The sequence below is a fragment of the Homalodisca vitripennis genome, unplaced genomic scaffold (assembly GCF_021130785.1).
Source record: "Homalodisca vitripennis isolate AUS2020 unplaced genomic scaffold, UT_GWSS_2.1 ScUCBcl_7675;HRSCAF=15463, whole genome shotgun sequence".
Classification (NCBI taxonomy): domain Eukaryota; kingdom Metazoa; phylum Arthropoda; class Insecta; order Hemiptera; family Cicadellidae; genus Homalodisca; species Homalodisca vitripennis.
Genome location: NW_025783835.1, coordinates 6,839 through 28,730, shown reverse-complemented (window position 1 = coordinate 28,730; position 21,892 = coordinate 6,839). Strand labels below are relative to the sequence as shown.

Here is a 21,892-nt window from a genome sequence, read left to right as displayed (position 1 = left end):
TTTTTTTTTTTAAAATTTTTTTTTTTTTAATTTTTTTTAAAATTTTTTTTTAAAACCCCTTTTTTTTTTTCCTTTAAAAAATTTTTTTTTTTTAATTTTTAAAAATTAAAAAACAAAAAAAACCAAATTTTTTTTTTTTTTCTTTTAAAAAAAATTTTTTTTAAAAAGGAAAAAATTTTAAAAAAAAACCCTTTTTAAAAACCTTTTTTCCCAAAAAAAATTTTTTCCCCAAAAAAAAAAAAAAAAGGGGTTTTTTAAAAATTTTTTTTTTTCCCCCCCCTTTTTTTTTAAAAAATTTTTTTCTTTTTCCGGGAAAAAAAAATTAAAAAATTAAAAAATTTTTTGGGAGAAAAAAATTTTAAAAAAAAGAAAAATTTTTCCCCCAAAAAAAAAAACCTTTTTTAAAAAAAGGGGGGAAAAAAAATTTTTTATTTTTGGGGGCCCCCCTTTTTTGGAAAAAAAAACCCGGCTTTGGGGGTTTTTTAAAAAGGGGTTTTTTAAAAATTTTTTTTTTCTTTAAAAAAATTTTTTTAAAATTCCCAAGGGGGTTTTTTGGTTTTTTTTTTTTTTTTTTTTAAAAAGAACCCTTTTTTGGGGGAAAAAAGGGTTTAAAAAAAAGAAAACCCGCCCTTTTCCCCTTTTTTGGGGGGAAAAAAGGGGGAAACCGGGGGGTTTTTTTTAAAAAAAATTTTTTTTAAAAGGGGAAAAAAAAAGGGGTTTTTTTTTTTTTTTTTTTTAAAAAAATTTTTTTCCCCCCCTTTTCAACCTTCCCGGGCCCCCCAAAAAAAAAAAAAAATGGGGTTTTTAAATTTGGGGGGAAAAAAATTTTTAAAAAAAAAAACCCCAAAAAAAAAAAAAAGGGGTTTTTTATAAAAATTTTGGGGGGAAAAAATTTTTTTTAAAAAAAATTTAAAAAAAATTTTTTAAAAATTTTTTTTTTTTTTTTTTTTTAAAAAATTTTTTAAATTTTTTTTTTTCCTTTTTAAAAAAAAAAAATTTTTTTAAAAAAAGGAAAAATTTTTTTTTAATTAAAATTTTTTTTAAAAAAATTTGTTAAATTTTTTTTTTTAAAAAAAAAAAATTTTCCCAAATTTAAAAAAAATTTTTTTTAAAATTTTTAAATGTTTTAGGGAAAAAAAAGGGTTTTAAAATTTAAAAAAAAACCCCTTTAAAAAATTTTAATTTAAAAATTTTTTGGGGAAAAAATTTTTAAAAAATTTTTCCTTTTAAAAAAAAAAAAAATTTTTTTAATTTTTCCCAAAAAAATTTTTTTTTTTCCCCAAAAAAAAAAAAAATTTTTTTTTTTTAAAATTTTAAAAAAAATTTTTTAAAAAAAAACCAAAAAAAAATTTTCCAAAAAAAAAAAAAATTTTTTTTTTGGGGGCCCCCCGGAAAAAATTTTTTTTTAAAATTTTTTTTTAATTCCCCTTTTTTTTCCCCCCAAAAAAAAGGGGGGGGGAAAAAAAAAAAAAGGGGTTTTTAAAAAAACCCTTTTCCCCTTTGGTTTTTAAAATTTAAATTTAAAAAAAAAATTTTTCCCCTTTTTTAAAAAGGGGCCCCTTTTTTTTTTTTTTTAAAAAAAAAATTTTTTTAAAAAAAAGGGTTTTTTTTTTGGGGGTTTTTTTTAAAAAAAAAAAAATTTTTTTTTTTGGGGGGGGTTTTAAACAAAAAAAAAAAAATTTCCCCTTTTGGGGTTTTTTTGGGGTTAAAAAAAAAAAAATTTTTTTAAAAAAAGGCCCAAAAAAAATTTTTTTTAAAAATTTTTAAAAAATTTCCCCCTTTTTTTAAAAAATTTAAAAAATTTTTAAAAAAAATTTTTAAAAAATTAAAAAAAAAATTTTAAAAAAATCCCCCAAAAAAAAAAAAAAGGGGGGGGAAAAAAAAAAAAAAAAATGGGGAAAAAAAAAAAAAAAAATGTTTTTTTAAAAAAAAAGGGTTTTTTTAAAAAAAAAAGGGAAAATTTTTTTTTCCCCCCCTTTTTTTAAAAACTTTTTTAAAAAAAAAGCCCAAAAAATTTTTAAAAAATTTTTAAAAAACCCTTTTTTTTTTAAAAAAAAAATTTAAAAAAATTTTTTTTTTTTTAAAAATTTTTTTAAAAAAAAAAGTTTAAAAAAAGGTTTTTTTGGGGCCCCCCCCAAAAAATTTTTGGGGGGAAAAAAAAAATTTTTTTTTTTTTTAAAATTTTTTTTTTTTTTTTTTTTTTTAAAAAATTTTTTAAAAAATTTTTTTTTTTTCCCCCCCAAATTTTTCCCCCTTTAAATTTTTTTAAAAGGAAAAAACCCCCCAAAAAATTTTGGGTTTTTTCCCCAAAAAATTTTTTTTTTTAAAAAAAAAAAAACCCCCTTTGGTTTTTTTAAAAAAATTTTTTTTTTTAAAATTTTTTAAAATTTTTTTTAATTTTTTAAAAATTTTTTTCCCCCAAAAAAAAAAAAGGGGCCCCAAAAAATTTTTCCGGTTAATTTTAAAAAAAAATTAAAAAAAGGGGGGGAAAAAAATTTAAATTTTCCCTTTTTAAAAAACCAAAAAAATTTAAAAAAATTTTTTTTAAAAAATTCCCTTTTTTTTTTTTTTTTAAAAACCCCTTTTTTTTTTAAGTTTTTTATTTTTTAAAAAAAATTTTTGGGGGGAAAAAAAAATTTTAAAAATTTTAAAAAAAAAAACCTTTTTTCCTTTTTTCCTTTCCCCTTTTTAAAAAGAAAAACCCCAAAAAACCCCCCAAAAAAATTTTTGGGGCCCCTTTAAAAATTTTTTTTAAAAAAATTTTTTAAAAAAAAAATTTTTTAAATAATTTAAAAAATTTTTTTAAAAAAAAAAAAAAAAAATTTTTTTAAAAAATTTTTTTCCCGGCCCCCGGGGAAAAACTGCACTTCAAATGGGTTAGCACTATGCTATAATACTGATTGTTGGGTATAGCTCATTATCCTACTTTATTCTTGATGTTAATATTATTAAAAGTTAATGGGTTTCCAATTTTTTCATTTAAATATTTTACAAATATCCTGTAAAATCATGGTTTTGTTTAAACTACCATGGTACACCTTGTATTGGACTCTTCGTCAATGTCATCTATGTCATGGAAAGTAGAAAAAGCTAGGACTAACTTTTTATTTGAAGGTCTGTAGGATACCAATACCTCAGTTTGTGTGAATGCGAAACATAGAGCTCTTTACTGGTCTCTCATTCCTTATGTTTAAAGTGTTAAACTATAGAAGGATTTCTGTTTTATTCTTTCTGATTGTACCAACCAGTGTTAACTTCTTCTGCAGAAGATCACGTGCATTGAGAATGGAAGTGAAGTAGTTATTACATGTGACATTTCTGCCTGTGTAAGTTATGTGAGAAGTCATTCTTATTAAACTACTTCACGTGAATGTGGTAAAAGCAAAGGGACTGTCTATGCTGATTCGTAATGAAAACTTCTAAACTAAAATACATAATAAATCTTAGAATCTGTTAGTGCCCAAACCTTAATACCAAATTTTCCTGTCTTTTTGGCATGTACACACGGAAGGGCACTTGCCATGTAAGTTTGGCAGCATTTCATTCAATGTGACAAATGCTCCGTGAGGGTAGTGTTACAGACAGCTCTGAACAAACCTTTTCAAACAATTCTCTTAAGCAATACATTTCGTCTTGGGACTTTCTAAATTCTCTGTCATCACTACTATCATCAAACCGTAAGTTTTGCAAACAAAAACTTAAAACGATTCTCTCCCGTGGCCAGTCTTTTTATCTGTACTCCAAAAACCGTCACTGTGCCACAAATCTAAAGTATTTTGTGCACCTGAAACTACATACACCAGATAGATACAAACAAACAAGCCTAATAATGCTCTCATTTCACCGTAGTTAGTTTCTTTGGCATCTTCAATTCAAGAGTCATTTGCCTTATTTGGGAATTTTATTGTTAGTACATGAAACTACGTTCTATTAGAGAATCAGGCAAAAAATAACATCCAACATTCTAGCTCTGACCTCGTGCCTATGGCCAGGAAGTTGTGTTATCAAGTTGTGACTTCTAGCTCGTGATGATTTCTTTTGAGGACTGTCGGACCAAACCACAGGATTGGGATTTAATCGTGTTATTCTACCAGTGTGGCATGGATTAATTAATTGGAACAGTTTGTAATAATTGCTGTTACCTGTACCAGTAACTGCAGAGTCCTGGTGGACTGGGTCCAGCGGCTGCTATGTCCTGGAGACAGAACCTAGTGGCTTCTAAGTCCTGGTGACGTGATTCAATATCGAGAACTAATATACTCCTTCCACTACGTCCTTGACCATAGTCTTCTAATAGTTGCCTAATGCTCTCTTCAGTATCACTGTCCTGACTAAAGTGTTTAATAATTTTAGACTTGTTTACATCACTCAGGTCAGATAATGCACCATGTAATTCACTTGTTAATGGTTCTGGAACTGACTCTAACAAAGTCTCTTATGCATCTCTGTTCCTCTTCATATGAATCCATATTTTACTTTATGAACATTATTGAAATCCAGTATCCAAAAACCTGCAGACTAAAACTAAGCTTTTAAACATGTATTGATAATTATATATTGGATACATCAAATTACACAAGATCATGCGCAGATCGCTAACAGTAAAAACACGACAGGACGCAAGTTAGCAAAACTGCTCACAATTAGGAGCGCATGAAATAAGATAGGTACTGCACATTCTGGTGGCCGGCAAGATCCTAGGGGAATAGGATTATATAACCGCCTAAACTTCTCCTGCAAAATTGAAACAGCTGCGCTCAATATTGAGAAAATGCAGCAATTTGTTGTGGGTGCGTGGCACTGTGCCAAAGTTTATATATATAATATATGCCAATGGTTTGAAAAATAAAAAGGTGTTTCCAAACTTTTCAAACACTTTATATATATATATATATATATATATATATATATTAGGCTTTGTATCATTATAGTTTATGTACAGTTCTCTCAATAACAAACAGAAACTCACAGTTAAATTACAGATAATGTTGCTGTTTTTATTAATTTTGTTCTAAATAAAGAGGAAGGTTGATTGAGAGTGTTAAACATTTCCTTGTTATAGTTGTCTTCTGGAAATCATATGAGGCTACACATTACATAAATCAACTTTTTAAAATGTTTGTCTTGAATACTATTTGTTATTGAATCATTCTATATCTCTTTTTAAGATGTAGGCTATTCTACTTCACACAACTTGCTTATCATTAAGATTCTTTTGCAATGATTGCTGCTGTTTATGATACAATCATAGTGTCATCATACCAATAAACAGTATTCTTTCTAAAAAATTTGATTACTTAGTTAATTTACAATAATTGTGTACAAAAATAACAAATGAATGTTATACAATATTTTTATTCATCTCAAAATATTTAATATTTAGAACAGTGTACAAGTTTTGCAGTCATATAACAAATAAAAAGAATTTTATTTAATTATGGACACACTTGCCTTTACACTTTTACTATTACAAGGTAGGATCATACCATGCCATGTGTCACGTAATAGACTTTGCTGAGGTTCAATGCAACATTTTAAATATAACTTGGTACATTATTGCTGGACACTATGTTGAAAAGTTACCAAATTTTTATACTGATTGAATAAATAGTTTTTGAGCAGTGGTAATTTGTCTCATTACTTATTCAATGACTCTCGTATGTCTGTAATATTAGAAATACATTTACAGAGTTTTTAACATTTTAAATTTAAAAACAAAGTAAAGTTAATCTAAGTGTCTAAAGTAAAGTTGTAGTTAATTCTTATTCATTGAAATATTCTGTAATTTAGAATAAATGTAGCCATTAGCTTTTATACAATGTTATTTTTAGATGTAAAATTGGTTTCTGTATTTTCAGGAAGGCTTGATAAGTGATAACGATGATGAGGAAGTGGTATTCTTGGGATTTGATATTCCAATAGAAGAAGATGATACTATACTTGGATTTGATGTGGACTCAACAAAAGATTGTTTAGATCCTATAAGTTCTGTAAGTATGAAAAAAATCTGTATATATTAACTATTCAGCTTATCTTACGGACTTAACCAGTTGTAGTTTTGACTATACTAATGAGTTTTCTTTTTTAACTTTTAATTTTCTATCTTAAATTTCTAAATTAGGAAATAGGAACATTAATATATCCAAATAAGTATTTTAGTTCTTTGTGGGCCGTGGCATGGTAGACTTGGTGATGTATAAAGTGCATATAATGGAAATGTTATACACAGGTACAATTTTTTATTTTGATAATATTTAACCCTTCTCATACATATTATAGGAAATCCTGTGTGCTAGAGGTGACTCTTAACACCCATATGACGACAAATCTCATTATTGAAGATTTTGTCTCCGGTCGCACACAGTAGTTCATAAAACTGGTGATAAAATTCGTTAGAATGTTAACTGAACGTCAAACAATAGATGCGCTGTATTTGTTATTCTCGACCACCTGTTATCAATCCAAAAACTAGTTGTCATAGCAACAGAACATAATTTTTCCATGTTATGCTGATAACAGCTTTTTCGTATACGGAGGATGACAGTGCAATTCTTAAAAGCTGCATACAAGCTCTGTTCCTATGCCTGTTATCAATCCGAAACTAGTTGTCATAGCAACAGAACATAATTTTTCCACATGCTGATGACGGCTTTTTCATATACAGAGGATGACAGTGCAATTCTTGAAAGCTGCGTACAAGCTCTGTTCCTACGCCTGTACGCCTCTGTTATCATACATAGTTACATCAACAACAGAATTTTTTCCACATTTATGATGATGTGAGGCTGCATTATATACGAGAGGTGCAGCAGTGCAATTCTTGAAAGCTGCGTGCTGTTCCATGTTATCAATCCGCTAGTTGTCATAGCAACAGAACATAATCCACATGCTGATGACGGCTTTTTCATATACAGAGGATGACAGTGCAATTCTTGTGTGTACAAGCTCTGTTCCTATGTTGAATTGTGTGCTGTATGTTACACCTGAACATTGTTTTTAGTGACTGTAGGATAAGTTTAATTAAGATTTAAATTCTGTGTGTGTTTTTTTAAAATTATAATTACTTATTCTGTGAATTGGAAAATTTTATGTTTTGCTTTTAAACATATTTATTTATAAAAAATCTTTTAAAAGAAAAAGTCGTCAATTTTCAATTTTTATTTCCTAAAATAACTTTCTATAATCTTAATTCAAATAGAACTTTTAAAGTTGATTAACGTTAAATTTTTAAAAGCTAAGTACACGCTAGGGATAAATATATAGAAATTTATATCCAGTGCCCTAAGTGTTAATATTGTACTATGTTATTTTGATCTGTAACTGTATCTATTTACTATTCATATATAGGAGTTTTATGTTGTATTAATTTTCTTTTGTCCATGAGTTATGGGAATATTTTTTTCTGATAGGTGTGTAGATAATTATGTTTTGAGATGTAAATACGCATAAAAAAGTATATTACAGTTAAAGGAATACTTATAATCCTTTAACTGTAAATGAGTTATTGAAGTGACAATGTGTTAGTTTTTGTTATTGCCAAGTAGTAAAGTTTTATAGAAACATTCTTTACTTTCATTTTAGTGTGTACAACTTTCATGTAATGATATTTGTCTTCAAGTAATTGTAGAAATATATGAAGAAAACAATGCTAATGTAGAGATTTATTTTTTTTACAAATACTAGGCAAAAGTTTCTGTTCTACATCTTGGTTTGTTAACAGTAAGTCAGCAGTAGGTAGCAGCAGTTTGCTGTTTTTAATTAAGGCCTAAAATTATTGCAATGTCATATTTGTTTTTACAACTTAGAAACATGTATTATATATTAATTTTTATAGTCTCTTACATAGTATAATTTGAATAAAATATAGGATATAACAAAACTTAGTTCAAACACAAAACTTTATTAAAAATTGTGATAACACTTTTGTTTAGAGAATATGTTTATTTAGAAAAAAGTTATTATACATGAGTATTATAAGTTGTAAACCATGCTTTACAAAATGATGTAAAAAAAGTATACAAATTAATTTGATTATTATTATTTCGCAGTAACCATTCAAAAGTTTTACATTTTTAAATTAAAATTTGCCTTAGGTTGCATTATTTAAAAACATTTTTCACTCTAGAAAGATTTGAGATGTATGGAATTTAGATTTTTGTGCCCTGACATATAGTACTATCAAAATAAATAAGATCTTAGATACACCTACAATTGATTGTTACTGGTTTTATTTATAAAGTAGTAAATATGTTTTTTTCACTAAAACATAATGTTCCAAATTTTGTTTCAACAATCTTATTAGTTTTGTCATTAACATGATTCTACCATCTGATCACACACATTCAGACTAGTAGAGTTTGTTGATGTCTAACAAATAGACAATGCAACTTTTGTTGCCAAATTGAATACTAATGCATGACCAATGACTTATCAGCTGATCATATTAGACATATGTCAGTGCATTGTGTTGACAAATGTTTTGTGTATGTGCTTTGTGTTTTTCTTTCTAAACAATGATGTCACCTGGATCAAATTTCTTTGTTGTGCTGTGATTTGATAATGTTTCTGTTGCAAAAAAAACTAATATAGTTAGTATTTTCAGATATTTTACATAATTAAGTGAAAAAGTAACAGAGCATTTCAAGATTTTCAGTCTGTTCTCTTAAGTAGATAACTAATCTAATACATAGTGCACAACTTGATTGCAATCAGGGGTTTTCCTTCATTTAAAAATGACAAATATCCTAATACATTTATAAACTCTCTACTGTTATAAACAAAACATAAAAAGAGTCATATAGACAGTTTACAATTCCTATATTTAATATATCATATGTATCAGTCATCTAATTACAATACAGTTAAAAAATCATAATTTTATCTTTCTTTTGTATTTCTTCTTCACATATTCTTATACTGAGTAGTTGGTTATCTCCAGTAACCATTCAGGCAGTAGGTTCTTCAGCTTTTGTGTATTACAGTTCTTAAATTATTCTGGCAACAGATTGAAAAACTTTTCTAGGTATGTGGCTTCTTCTTGTACACACTTATTGTGTAGTTATAGGACAAAATTCGTCAAAGTATAGACTCTGAAGCAGGGTTTAAACTGAGATGACAAAAATGCTACAAGCCCTTTAGATTTGTTAGCAGAAATATTAGTCCTGAAGTTGAATAATAAGTTAGTCTCCAGAATCAATATTTACATTAATAAATATACTATTGTTAAAATATTTAGAACCTCAGTAATGAAAAGATTTTTGTGAAGAGGTTTGCTTAACATGTTAGCTGCCACGCCGACCCAATCGGGTCGGCACAATTTGTCGCGGCAGAAACATCGGCCGACCCGATCGGATCGGCGGTGGGAATTTACAGGGACTTTAGTAAATCGATCTGTGACGTTTATCAGTGGTTGTTAGCGACTATTTTAAGAGTCATACTATAAGAAAAACAATAGTATAAATGTTATAGAATATTACTTTTGTAAATAAAAAATTTGTATTCTACATAAATACTGGTCGGATAATAGACGATATTTTGCCGACCGATGGGTCGGCACATTTAATTTTTTAGTTTGGTACACTGTTATTTTGCTGAAATATGAATAAAATTTGAACCCAATTGTAATATTTTTTGCGGAACATAATAAATATAAAACTGTATATGTGTCAGAATATTTTTTAATGTTACATGTTATACGAGGGGGTACCCAAAAAAAAACCGGAATTATTTTATAAAAATTATAATATTTTCAAATTTTTTATACAATACGACTTTATCTCCTTCAAAATAATCTCCATTTACAACTAATACACTTGTCCCAACGGTATTTCCATTGATCAAAACATTTTTTTTGTAGTCATCTTTAGAAATGGCTGCAAGCTCGAGCTTCGTTTTTTTCTTAACCTCTTCAACGCTGTCAAATCATTGACCTTTCAAGCCTCTTTTCATGTGTGGAAATAAAAAAAAAAATCGCATGGAGCGAGGTCAGGCGAAGTAAGGTGCGTTGGGGCAGCGGAACCATGCCGTTTTTGGCTAAAAACTGCCTAACTGAGATGGCTGTGTGTGCCGGTGCGTTGTCGTGGTGGAAGAATCAGTCTCCAGTCTGCCACAAATCGGGGTCTTTTCTGGCGAACACTGTTGCGCAATCTTCTTAAAATCTCCAAATAAAATGTTTGGTTGACAGTCTGACCTGGAGGAACAAACTCAGAATAACCAATGCCTTTAGCATCAAAAAAGCAAATCAACATGGTTTTGATGTTTGATTTGACTTGCCGACATTTTTTTGGACGAGGTGAAGATGGCGACTTCTATTGGCTTGACTGTTGCTTCGTTTCTGGGTCATAACCATAGCACCATGACTCATCACCAGTTAATTACCTTTTCCAGAAAATCGGGATCATTTTCGAGATGTTCTTTCAAGAAGGTGGCAAGTTTCAACTCGATGTGCCTTTTGATGGTCAGTCAGAAGTCGAGGAACAAAATTTGGCAGCAACCCTTTTCAGTCCTAAATCTCCTGTTAAAATTCGCTGAACTGAGCTCCAAGTTAACCCACTACTCTCTGATAGTTCCTCAATTGTCTGTCGGACGGTCGGTGAGCACAAGTTCACGAATTTTCTCAACATTTTCGTCCGTTCGAGAGGTTGATGGACGTCCAGAACGAGGTTTGTCTTCTATCGACATGTTGTCGCATTTTTAAATCGAGGCGAACCACTCGTAGACCTGAGTTTTTCCCCATAGCATTCATCTTTGTAAGCTGTATTCACATTAAATAGTTTCTGCAGCATTTTTACCAAGTAAAAAACAAAATTTCACAGCTGCACGTTGTTCACTTAAACTTGCCATGACAAAAATCGAAACAAGAACAAAACAGGGTTAGCGAAAACAGTCACTACGAACGAACAGAATGCACTAGGACAACGGAACTGGGGTCACTGAGCTCGCAATGGGTTGCGCGACACACGCTTAGCGGCAGGAATGTGTACTACACGCTGCCGGCTGCCAGCAATACAATTCCGGTTTTTTTTTTGGGTACCCCTCGTACGTTTAAAACACTACTTTCACAAAGATCCTTCCTATTTATGTAAGTTCATTAAAACACTCTTTACAAAGAAATGATTTTCAGGACATTTTTCACAAAATGTAGTAATCTTCTTGAGATTCTTGGTTGCTTTTCGGTCTCCAGTTCGTAAAGCTCTGGCATAAACAAACTTTGCAGTTTTCCGAGCTTCCTCCTGTTCTTCCCCTCGCTACAAATATTGCCGTTTCGGATAGTGGTGATGTCCAACTTGTTTGACTGGCTCGAGTTGTCCATTTTGCAACCCTAGAAGTGCATACACAATTTTCTCCCTGAAGGTCGTAATGGAGTAGAGATGTTTGTTTTTACTTTGAGAGTTGACCCCCGCAGCATCCTTGTAGGCGAGCCAGGCATTGACGACCGCTGTACCCAGCAGGAACTCTTCTGCGACTTTATGATACCATCGCATAGATTTTCTGATGGCTGTGCTATACGATGACATCTGGTCAGAGAAACATCAATTCCCATCTTCCCCCCTTGTTGTATTCGACGACCACAAGAGGTTTGAGAATGGGTTCTCCCTGTCTGGTTTTTTTCCCAGTGTCAACATAATCAGCACGATGTTTGGTCGACATCATTTTCACTTCTCTTTTATCAAACCCATTTGGTGTAAACAATACCACTTGGGTGTTCAAGACAGCTCATTTGACCCTTCTTCAGATTTAACTGGTCATCGGAATTGCCAGGAATGGTTTTTTTGTGAGGGAACCAGGACCTGTTGCTGATTACACTTCCGACGAGGTGAATGTTCCTTGCTAAAAGCATGTGGGCAAGATCGACAGAGGTGTAAAAATTATCGACATACAGGGTATGCCCTTTATCTAGATAATCTCTCATGAGATCCATGACCACTGATGCCGCTAATGTCTGGTTATCTTCAGTTCCTGTCCTGGCGCCATGTAAACTTTCATCTTGTATGTGTAGCCAGTAGTGTCACATATTTTGAATACCTTAATCCCGTACTTGTGGGTTTTATTGGGTAGGTTATGGCGAAAAAGAAGTCTTCCTCTGAACGGGATCATGCTTTCGTCAATCACTACATCTTCACCGGGAGTTTTCTTCATCTTGAAAGAGTCGTTTAGACGATCGATAAGTGGAGAATATTTTACCTAGACGGTCATCTTGTCTTATGTTCAAGTTTTCATTAAAATGCCAGAATCTTAAAAGCAATTGAAAGTGGTTTCTGCTCATTACTTTACCAGCAACAGAATTATTATACAGCAAGTTTTTCGACCAGTAGTCAGTCAGCCTTGGCATTGGCACTAGCCCCATCCATAATAAAAGGCCGAGAAATTTTTTCATTTCATTTGGATTAGTAGGCCGCCACTTGCGGAGTCTGCCACTACGATTCAATCTCAGTGTACTTAACACCTGAGCAGCATTCCGATTAGTTTCGTCTACCATCGTATCAGATCATCAGATAAGTATTCATAAAAAATATTCTTCTAGTTTCGCATTTTGGGGCAGGCCAAAAGCAAAGTTTGATGTTTCGTCAAAAAACAATGTGTTTCTGTTTACCTTCAAACAGCTGCCATTTTTCAAGTAATCTTTTTTCATTTGCAACCTTTCCTTCTTTGTTTTCAAACTTTTTAAATTTTTCTCCTAAATTAACAGTGAAATCTTCTCTATCTATACCTTCAATATTTACAACTTCTCTTTCGACATTTTCAATATTTACATTTTCACTTTCACTCGATACAATCACATCTTCAATAACAGAATCAATCATTTCATCCGAACAATCCATACTCTCTATAATACCAACTTCATTGTCATCGGATTCACTGCCTAGCACTGAGTCATCACTAGGGAGGAAGTCGTAGTCTTCATCCGTATTGTCCATCTCACTATTTACATTACTGCCCCAACCATCATCACTTGACGCAGCCACGGTCTGTCGGTCGCTGCCCGCGAGGCCTCGCGGCGTGTTGTGGTGCAGGTGTCTGACTGTGCTGCCCCGAGCCAGCGTGTGCTTCTGTCAGCCCTCCCAGATCTTCTCTGCCAATCTCTTACTCCTTTCTCAAACTTCTTAAAGGCAGCTCATGTCAATGCACAATCTCTTTATGGCCACATTGATGAATTTCGTTCCATTTTTCAACCATCTCCTGTTGACATTATTCTAATTTCAGAAACTTGGCTGAAACCTCACTTAAGTGACAGAAGTGTCGAGCTTCCATGTTTTAACCTGTACAGAAATGATCGCCTGCACAAGGGTGGTGGCGGGGTGGCCGTGTACGTCAGGTCACACTTCCTTGTCTCTGTCCTGCTATCATCCGATACATCCAGAGATGGACGGCCAGAATACATGTTTCTGGACGTCTGTGTTAATGGAGCACACATTTTAATTGCTGTTTGTTACAGAGCTCCTCACCTGGGCTACATGGCTAAGTTCGAACATGATCTTCTACGTTTTTTGGCTCACTACAGTCATGTTATTGTGATGGGAGATTTTAATACTGATTTACTTGGACCAATTACTTATGACCAAACTTTTTTAACTAATATGTTTTACTCGTGTAACATGACCATACTTCCTCTGCAAGCCACTCACCACACTGAGACTGCCGACACCTGGCTTGATATCATTGCTGTCTGTGACCAAACCCTGGTTGTGCACCACGGGCAACTTCCTGCTCCTGGCCTTTCCAAACATGACCTTATTTTTCTTGCTTATAAACTAAGAACTCCCAAGATCGAACCAAAAGTTATGTTTTATAGAAAACTACAAAAATATCAATCTTTATTCCCTGCTTGTCGATGCTTCTCTAACTCCATGGCATGAGGTCACATCGACTGATAATGTGGACATTATGGTATCAAAATTTAATTCATTAATGAATGGTCTTCTTGATAAATACGCTCCATTTGTTTCAAAAAGAGTAACCAAACAGCCTGCTCCATGGATCTCAGAATTTATTCGACACCTCCAGAAGCAAAGAGATAGAGCTTTCCTTAAGGCTAAGCGATCCAAGTTACGTGATGACTGGGCTGCATATAAAAAATTAAGGAACAATGTGCAACAACAAATTAGAAATGCCAAGATCAGGTTTTACTACTCTTCCCTGTCTAAAAAACAATCTAGCAGAATTTTATGGTCAAAACTAAAAGATCTTGGAGTCGGCAAGCCTAACACTTATTCCCCGGTTTCCCTTAATCTCGATGATATCAACAACTTCTTTGTTGAGATTCCTGTTGATCAGTCTGGGGCTCAGGAGTATGTCTCCGAGCTCGAAGGTGCTACTTTTGATAAACCTGAGTTTCAGTTTTCTTTCACTCCGATAACAGAGACAGATGTGTTAAAGGCTATTATAAGGATGTCCAGTAACCACAGTCGGGGCCGATGGCATTCTTATAAGGTTAATAAAAGATACTCTTCCAGTCACTCTTCTAACTATCACTGCTATTTTCAATAAATCTCTGGCTACTTCAATGTTCCCACTGACATGGAAGTCTGCTTTAGTTCGCCCACTTCAGAAGTGTTCCTCTCCACAAAATACTTCACAATTCAAGCCAATAAGTATACTCCCTGCTTTATCAAAGTGTTTGGAGCGGATCGTTCATCAGCAATTTTTAATATATCTTGAAAGTAATAACATTTTATCAAATTTTCAATCTGGTTTTCGCTCCAACCACAGCACTACTACTGCACTTCTAAAAATAGTTGATGATATACGCCTTGGAATTGATAAGAGTTAGGTAACCATTTTAACCCTTTTCGACTTTTCAAAGGCTTTTGACTGTGTTTATTATCCCCTTCTCCTCATCAAACTTAGGAAGGATGGTTTCTCTGATGGTAGTGTCAAGTGGGTTGAATCTTATCTTTCGGGACGACGCCAGTGTGTCAGGTCAGGTGAGAAGCAGTCGAGATGGAGACCAGTCACTCGTGGAGTTCCACAGGGTTCAGTCCACTTGGGGCCACTTTTATTTTCACTGTACATCGATGACATTACTACTCAAATTACTCATTCCAATTTTCACTTATATGCAGATGACTTACAAATATACCGCCACTTTTCTATAAGAGACATACAAACTTGTGTGACTCTCATGAATTCCGATATTGACGCTGTTACTCACTGGACTTGGAAACATGGACTAAAATTAAACGTAGACAAAACTCAGTGTATTATGATAGGTCATTCAAAGCTTGTTCGTAAAATTGACTTTACTACGGCTCCCAAATTAAAACTAAATGACCAAGAGCTAGAATACTCTGAGAAAGTAAAGAATCTAGGACTTATTATTGACAAACACTTAAGATGGACTGAACAGGCTTCTTTGATATGTAATAGGGTCTTTGCTGGTGTTCACAGCCTCAAGCGGCTGGCTTCATATCTACCACACAAAGTTAAAATAATGCTGATAAAGACTCTTGTACTGCCTCATTTCAACTACTGTGACATAGTCATTAATGACATGACTGTGGAGCTTTCAAATATACTCCAGCGTGCTCAGAACTTTTGCATTAGGTTCATTTTTAATCTCAGACGTGATGATCACGTAACGCCCTTCTTCAAACAATTATCTATCTTAAAATTACAAGATCTTCGAGACTATCACTCACTCATTCTGTTGCACGCTCTTTTAAACACAAATTGTCCCAGTTATCTTTCAAACAACTTTCAATTTATGTCTAAAATAAGTGAACAAAGTACAAGGAGGGGTACATCCTCATTATCTATCCCAGTTCATCGAACAACTACCTTTAGTAAGTCGTTTACAGTTTCTGCCTGTCGATTGTGGAATGCCTTACCTATAAACATCAGAGCCATTGAAAGGCGCGCTCGCTTTGGGGCGGAGGTCAGGGCCTTGATGCTGGGGGCTCAGGGGGTATAGTGGTTGGCGGCTTTGGAATGTGGTACTTAGGGCAACTGAATGCTAGTTGAATGAATGCGTGTATGTCTTATTATAGTATTGTAAATATTTATAAAGTTACATTAATTATAGATTTTTTATTTTATTTTAAAGCTAAGATTCTTGTAACGTATAAGGTTAATTAATATATTTATGTTTAGTTATACATGTATATGTATGTTAGTTTAATTTTTTACAAAGTGAAGTGGTAGAGAGGACTTTATAGTCCTAACTTCGCCTCCAATAAAGACATTTTTTATTTCATATTTGGGTCAAATTCACTAGAAGGGGCTTCGATTGCTCTTAAAATGTCATCACTGTCTAGATCGTCACTCATGATTAACTAATCAAACTTCAGCAGAAAGAATAACAGCTCGAAGTAGACTCCGATAAAGTGCCAAACTGACAATAGAAACAAGAAAACAAACTCACGTTTGGCTAAAAGGCGCGAAACAGCTGGCGGGATACTCGAGAGTCGTTGCGTAAGAACAGCTGACGTGCTACCAACCTCTCAAACAAAATATACGCCAGTATACACGGGCAACCGATCGGGTCGGCAAGTTTGTTTTTCAATCAATATTCGTTAAAAAATATTAAACGATTAAAAGATATCCCGTTATTAATATAAATATAAATATTAGAATTTTAAACGATTTATTTTAAAAGTGTTAAAGTATATCTTATTGTCATAGTGTATAATAAACACAACTAATGTAAAAATATCTAAAAATAACTAACGGTTAAATTTGGCATTACGCCGAAAATTTGAAAATATGCCGCCGGCAGCTAACATGTTAAACCGGTTTTGTTAAGCTATGTATGGGAAAGATTTCAGACCAGACTTTCTTTACAATAGGTCTACATGCCGCTTCAAAAATAGACTGAAGTCAATTTCAATACAAGTTACTTTATGATTGTTTTCCAGCATATTTGGCAATTCTTGCTTTTGGTGTTGGAGATTACCTGCACAATCTTTCTTCATTCAGAAGGAAGTTGTAAGGAATACAGTGTTCTTGGGTTGTGGTGGAAGGTTCTTCTTTCTGTATTAATTAAAAATGTCCTTGTTTATTTATGTTTTTGATACTATAGTGAACTGCACTTATGATGTATCTAGATTGTCAGTTTAGCTCAATGATGCTAATAATTTTACAATAGATTACATACAATAAAAAGTATAGTTAGAATCTGAACTAAAAAATTCTGCTCTAGTTTATATAAGTAATCTGCTCAATTTTCAAATGCAAATCTTTATCTCTGTGCCACCCAAACATAAGTGACTACGTCTATGTTAGGCTCATTGAAGAGATTATTGTGTTTGTCAGGTGATACAGGCAGAACAATTGTAGTTGGATACACCCTTAAATTATGCCAGAGATTTCTAGTTCAAAGAAGCTTGATAAAAGATTTACACCGCCACCCCCTATCAATTGTATTTTTATGAATAATATATCATAGTAGAGTATCCATTAAGAGAAGTGGGAGAGACAGTAGCACAAACTGTTTTATCATTTCAAAATTTTGGGAAGGCAGTTGAAAATGGTGTTTTGTTTAAGAAGAAGAGTAACTTTTGAATTAGATTATATTGTAATGTTCAAATATTTACTAATACTATTATTTTTAGTACTAGAATTTTAGAAAGTTTTGTATTTGGCTAACTGAAAATATTGTATATCAATATAAAAAAAGTTGCATTATACTAGAAACGTTTGTGACTTTTTATTTAGGTGGGTTAAATCTCCTCCTCCATTTTTTCAAAGATAAGCAAATCCCAAATCATAACTTGTCTTATTCATCTACCCCACTGTCCTCATTAAAGAATGATTGATGAAGAAACATTTGTTGTCAATTAGTATTGCGTGTTATTCACAGGTTATTTACCTTGAACTAAAAGTGGTGCTGGTTTTTAAGTTGCCTAATACAATTACTGGATAAATAACATTTTATCTACTGTATATTTCATGTAAAATTTCAATTTAATCTCCCGCCAACTGTGAAATATGCCGTGTCATCCGTTATCTTGTTTGGAAAGGAAAAATTCTGTACAAGTGTGATCAAGTGGTGTTGTGAGTTTAAAAACTGTTATACATGTGTGCACAATGATCTGAGGAGCGGAAGACCTTAAATTGTTACAGCGAAATTCAGAGAAAATATTTAAAATGCACCCTGTTATGTAGATTGACTGTGGAAGAACATTCTGTGATATTTCCACAAATCTCCAGTACACAAAAACCATCACAGAAACTTGGTTATTGGAAAATGTTCACAAAGTGAGCCCAAAACAAGTTAAATCGAGTGTAGACAGAGTTTTTGAGACGTCATAAACTCCACGTAGATAAATTTCTCCGCTCTATCGGTTGGAATTTTTCCCAATGGGTGGTAACGGATGACTCCCTGTATTTTGCACTTGATGGGAGATTGGATTGACATAATGTGTTATCGCATTAACAGTTCTCAACATACTGACCTCTAACCGGTCCCATTGCGGAGGGGAAGAACTTGTAGAAAAAAGAATCCGGCCGGCCGTGAGAGCCTCAGTACACTTACTTTCTGGATATGACTTGTAGAACAAAATTATAGGATAAATGTTATAGATTATTAGAATATACTTTAAATTATCAATAGTAAATATTAATAGTACTGTTTAGTTACAGTGGTGGATGTGCAATACAATATTTTGTTTTAGTTGTAACAGGAGGTGTGGCTGTTACAGCTGTTGGGACAGTTAGAGGCGGCGTCAGTGACAGTGGAGTGTGATCCCCGCTCTCTGCTGCAGGCCCCTTCCTCCACCACTACCTGCCTCGAATGTGGCAAGATCTTTGACAACCATGTGGAGTTGGTGGAGCACATGCAGTGGCATGCTGCCATCCAGAGTCCCCACACTCATTCCTTTGTCTGCTCTGTCTGCTTCCGAGGATTTTCAAGTTCTGACCAGCTGGCCAAGCATGTTAAATGGACCCATGAAGGAGGCAAGAAGTATTCGTGCCCGGTTTGTCCTAAACGGTTCACCACCAGTTATTATGTTAAGAAACACGTAGATACAGTACACTCTCATAAGCAATCCAAGAAAGGGATGATAAGCATGTATTTTTGTGCAGAATGTCCTCTTAAGTTTGCTTCAGAAGCATTGTTGAAATCACACGAAGATAAGGTTCATAAAAAGGCTCTATACCAGTGTGATAAGTGTTTGAAGTACTTTGTGAAGTACCCCAACTTACAGCGGCACAAATTATCACACACCGGTGAAAGTCAAGGCTTTACTTGTGCCTACTGCAACCAAGTTTTCAGTTCTCGAAAACTCCTTCACGCTCACTGGCCTGTTCATTCTGATAAAAGTATATATAAATGTGAAATCTGTGACAGTACATTTACAGCAGTAAAACTCCTTAAAGAGGCATAAAATGATGCATTCTGAAGAGAAACTGTTTCGGTGTGAGATATGTCAGAAATCCTTTAGCTTACTGAGTACACTGAAAACTCATCTTTTGATTCACACTGGAGCTCGACGATTTCAATGCAAACTTTTGTGGTAAAAGTTTTAACCGTCAGGATGTTCTCAATGCTCACCAATGGGTCCACACAGGGGAAAAGAGGTTTCAATGTGACATTTGCTTGGAGAAGTTTAGATGGAGACATGCTGTTAAGTCTCACAAGTTGATTTACCATACCAAGGAAAAGCCTCATATCTGTGAAGTATGTGGAAAGCGGTTTAGCCATCCGGACTCTTTTAAGAAACATGCCGAAGTTCATTCTGAAAAGATGTTTTACTGTCAAGTTTGTCTGAAAGCATTTTCCCGTCCGAGCACTCTCAAAGCTCACATCCTAATACACACAGATCTAAAACCATTCTTCTGTGATGTGTGCAATAAGGCTTTTCGTAGCAAGAGTCATCTTCGAAATCACTTCTTGGTTCACACGAAAGAAAAGCCTTGGCTGTGCAAGTTTTGTAACAAGACCTATAAGGACCGCATTCAGCTTCGAAGACACAAACGTGTTGTTCACTGCAAAGCCTTCTACAAAAAAGTGCTACCTGAATTACCAGAAGACTCGAAGTCAATTATGACTGCAAATGAAAAGGTAACATTTGAAAATCAACAGTTGCCCTTGGAGAGTACTCTTCATTCAGAAGATGGTGTTTCTCAGCCATCTGAACATTTCATTTTGTTGAAAGATTGTCATCCAAAGGAAGGCGAAAATGTTAAAGATATTTAGATCTTTAATCATTTGGAACATATTCAGTTATCATTAAGCTGTTTCTACGTGAAGATTGTTTATCAGTTAACATATATTATAACATGAATTAATTTTAGCATTCAGGCTTGAGGATAATGTTAATTTATAACTTGTTAAACATTCAGTTATTATAGTAAATATAAAATAAAACAAGTTTAAAAATTATTAGGTTTTTTACTTTTTAATGTAATATGATCATAAATGTAATATTGTTATATGGATAAGAAACACCTTTTTGAGGCTGGATATTGAATGGGGACCAAAACTCTTTGATTTATTTGGACAAAAACTAATTTTTTATTCTTATTTAATCACATTATTTCTCCCAATGATAAATCTTTTGTGGAAAATATGAAATAAAGTTACTTTGAGTCGATTTGTATCAAGTTGTAATATGAATTCCATGTAACTATGATAATTATTAACTATATTTGGGGTATTTTAAAACTGTTGAATATTTTTATTATAACTGCAGAAGATAAAAAAAAATCGTTAGTAAATTAATAGTTTTCAAATTAAGAAATGACTACCTTATTTGTTAAAAATAGTTGTTAAGTTTATTTAGGTTTGTTATATTTTGGAATTTAGTTTATTAAGATCTACGTATTTTATTGATTTTAACTTCAAAGTTTAAGTTCAAAGTTAATACCAGGAAAATATTAACAAGAATATGTCAAATTAGTAATGTTACAACATTTTTGTATTTTACTGTTGTTAATGCACAATAAAAGTTATATTTTGTAGTTATTACTGTGTAAAAGAATTATACAACAAAAGTAAGATACTTTTACTATCAAACATATTATAATCCTTAGTTAATTGAGTTGACCATCTAATGTTACCATAAAACCTTGAGCCTTTGTTCATAAAAATGTGGAATTATTTGTTACAACTTGACTTTTAAAATAGCAAATGTTCATTTATTACTTCTTTATTAAGTTAACAGATTATTTGAAAGTTATGCAAGCTGAATTTTTCAGTTTGAGCTGAGGCTAGCTTTTATTTACAATTAATTGTTGTTCTAAATCATACAGTGTCCTATTCAGCAACTGTTGATACGGATTGAATCCATATCTTGTATTAGTTTATTGCTTGCGTTATGCATAACTTTAAAGAATTGCAACAAAAAAGGATCTAGATTTAAATTCCAGTTTAAATTACTTTGTTCTTCTACTACGTGACTAGTTCTATGACAAATTTAACAAACAACACAATTGAACTGTCAGTAACATAAAGCAAGTAGTAGTAAGTCGGGGATCGTTAGTTCAAGGTACTTTGTGGCTATATAAAAAACAATCATCCTTTTAGAATCCCTTACATTAAAACATAGTTTAATGTCAATAATAAATTGTAAGTAAAAGCTACTCTCACCTAGTCAATAATTTACCACTCCAATATGAATAACAGAAGCTTGCTTTTTGTTGGGTCTTGTTTGTATTTACTCCCTTTTGTTGCAGTTACCAAATTTCACATTATTTTTGTATTTTCTTATTTAATACAGATTCTAGTAAGGAAACTTATATTGTAATATTACATTTGCAAAAATTGTTGTATTCTTTAGAGTATAACTTGAAAGCAGTTTTATTGTAAGAGGATATATGTTTTCTCATTTATTTACATTATAACATTCCTCTAATTATTGTTAACCTCTGCTGGTCTAATTAGTGGTGTGAGCATTTCTATATCTGAGCAAATAGTAAATCACAAAGAAATCAAAGGAAAATGAGGAAATTA

At 32.6% G+C, this 21,892-nt stretch overlaps 1 protein-coding gene and 1 pseudogene across 1 annotated transcript; both read left to right on the top strand.

Moving 5' to 3' along the window:
• Positions 1–5,852: 5,852 nt before the first annotated feature.
• LOC124374270 (zinc finger protein 595-like) lies at positions 5,853–19,325 on the top strand (the record flags this gene model as incomplete). The annotated part of the gene is made up of 2 exons (XM_046832514.1): positions 5,853–5,990; positions 18,639–19,325. Coding segments are annotated over 2 exons (825 nt in total), but the record flags the coding sequence as incomplete, so codon positions are not given.
• Positions 19,311–21,859, top strand: LOC124374272 (annotated as a pseudogene).
• Positions 21,860–21,892: the final 33 nt, after the last annotated feature.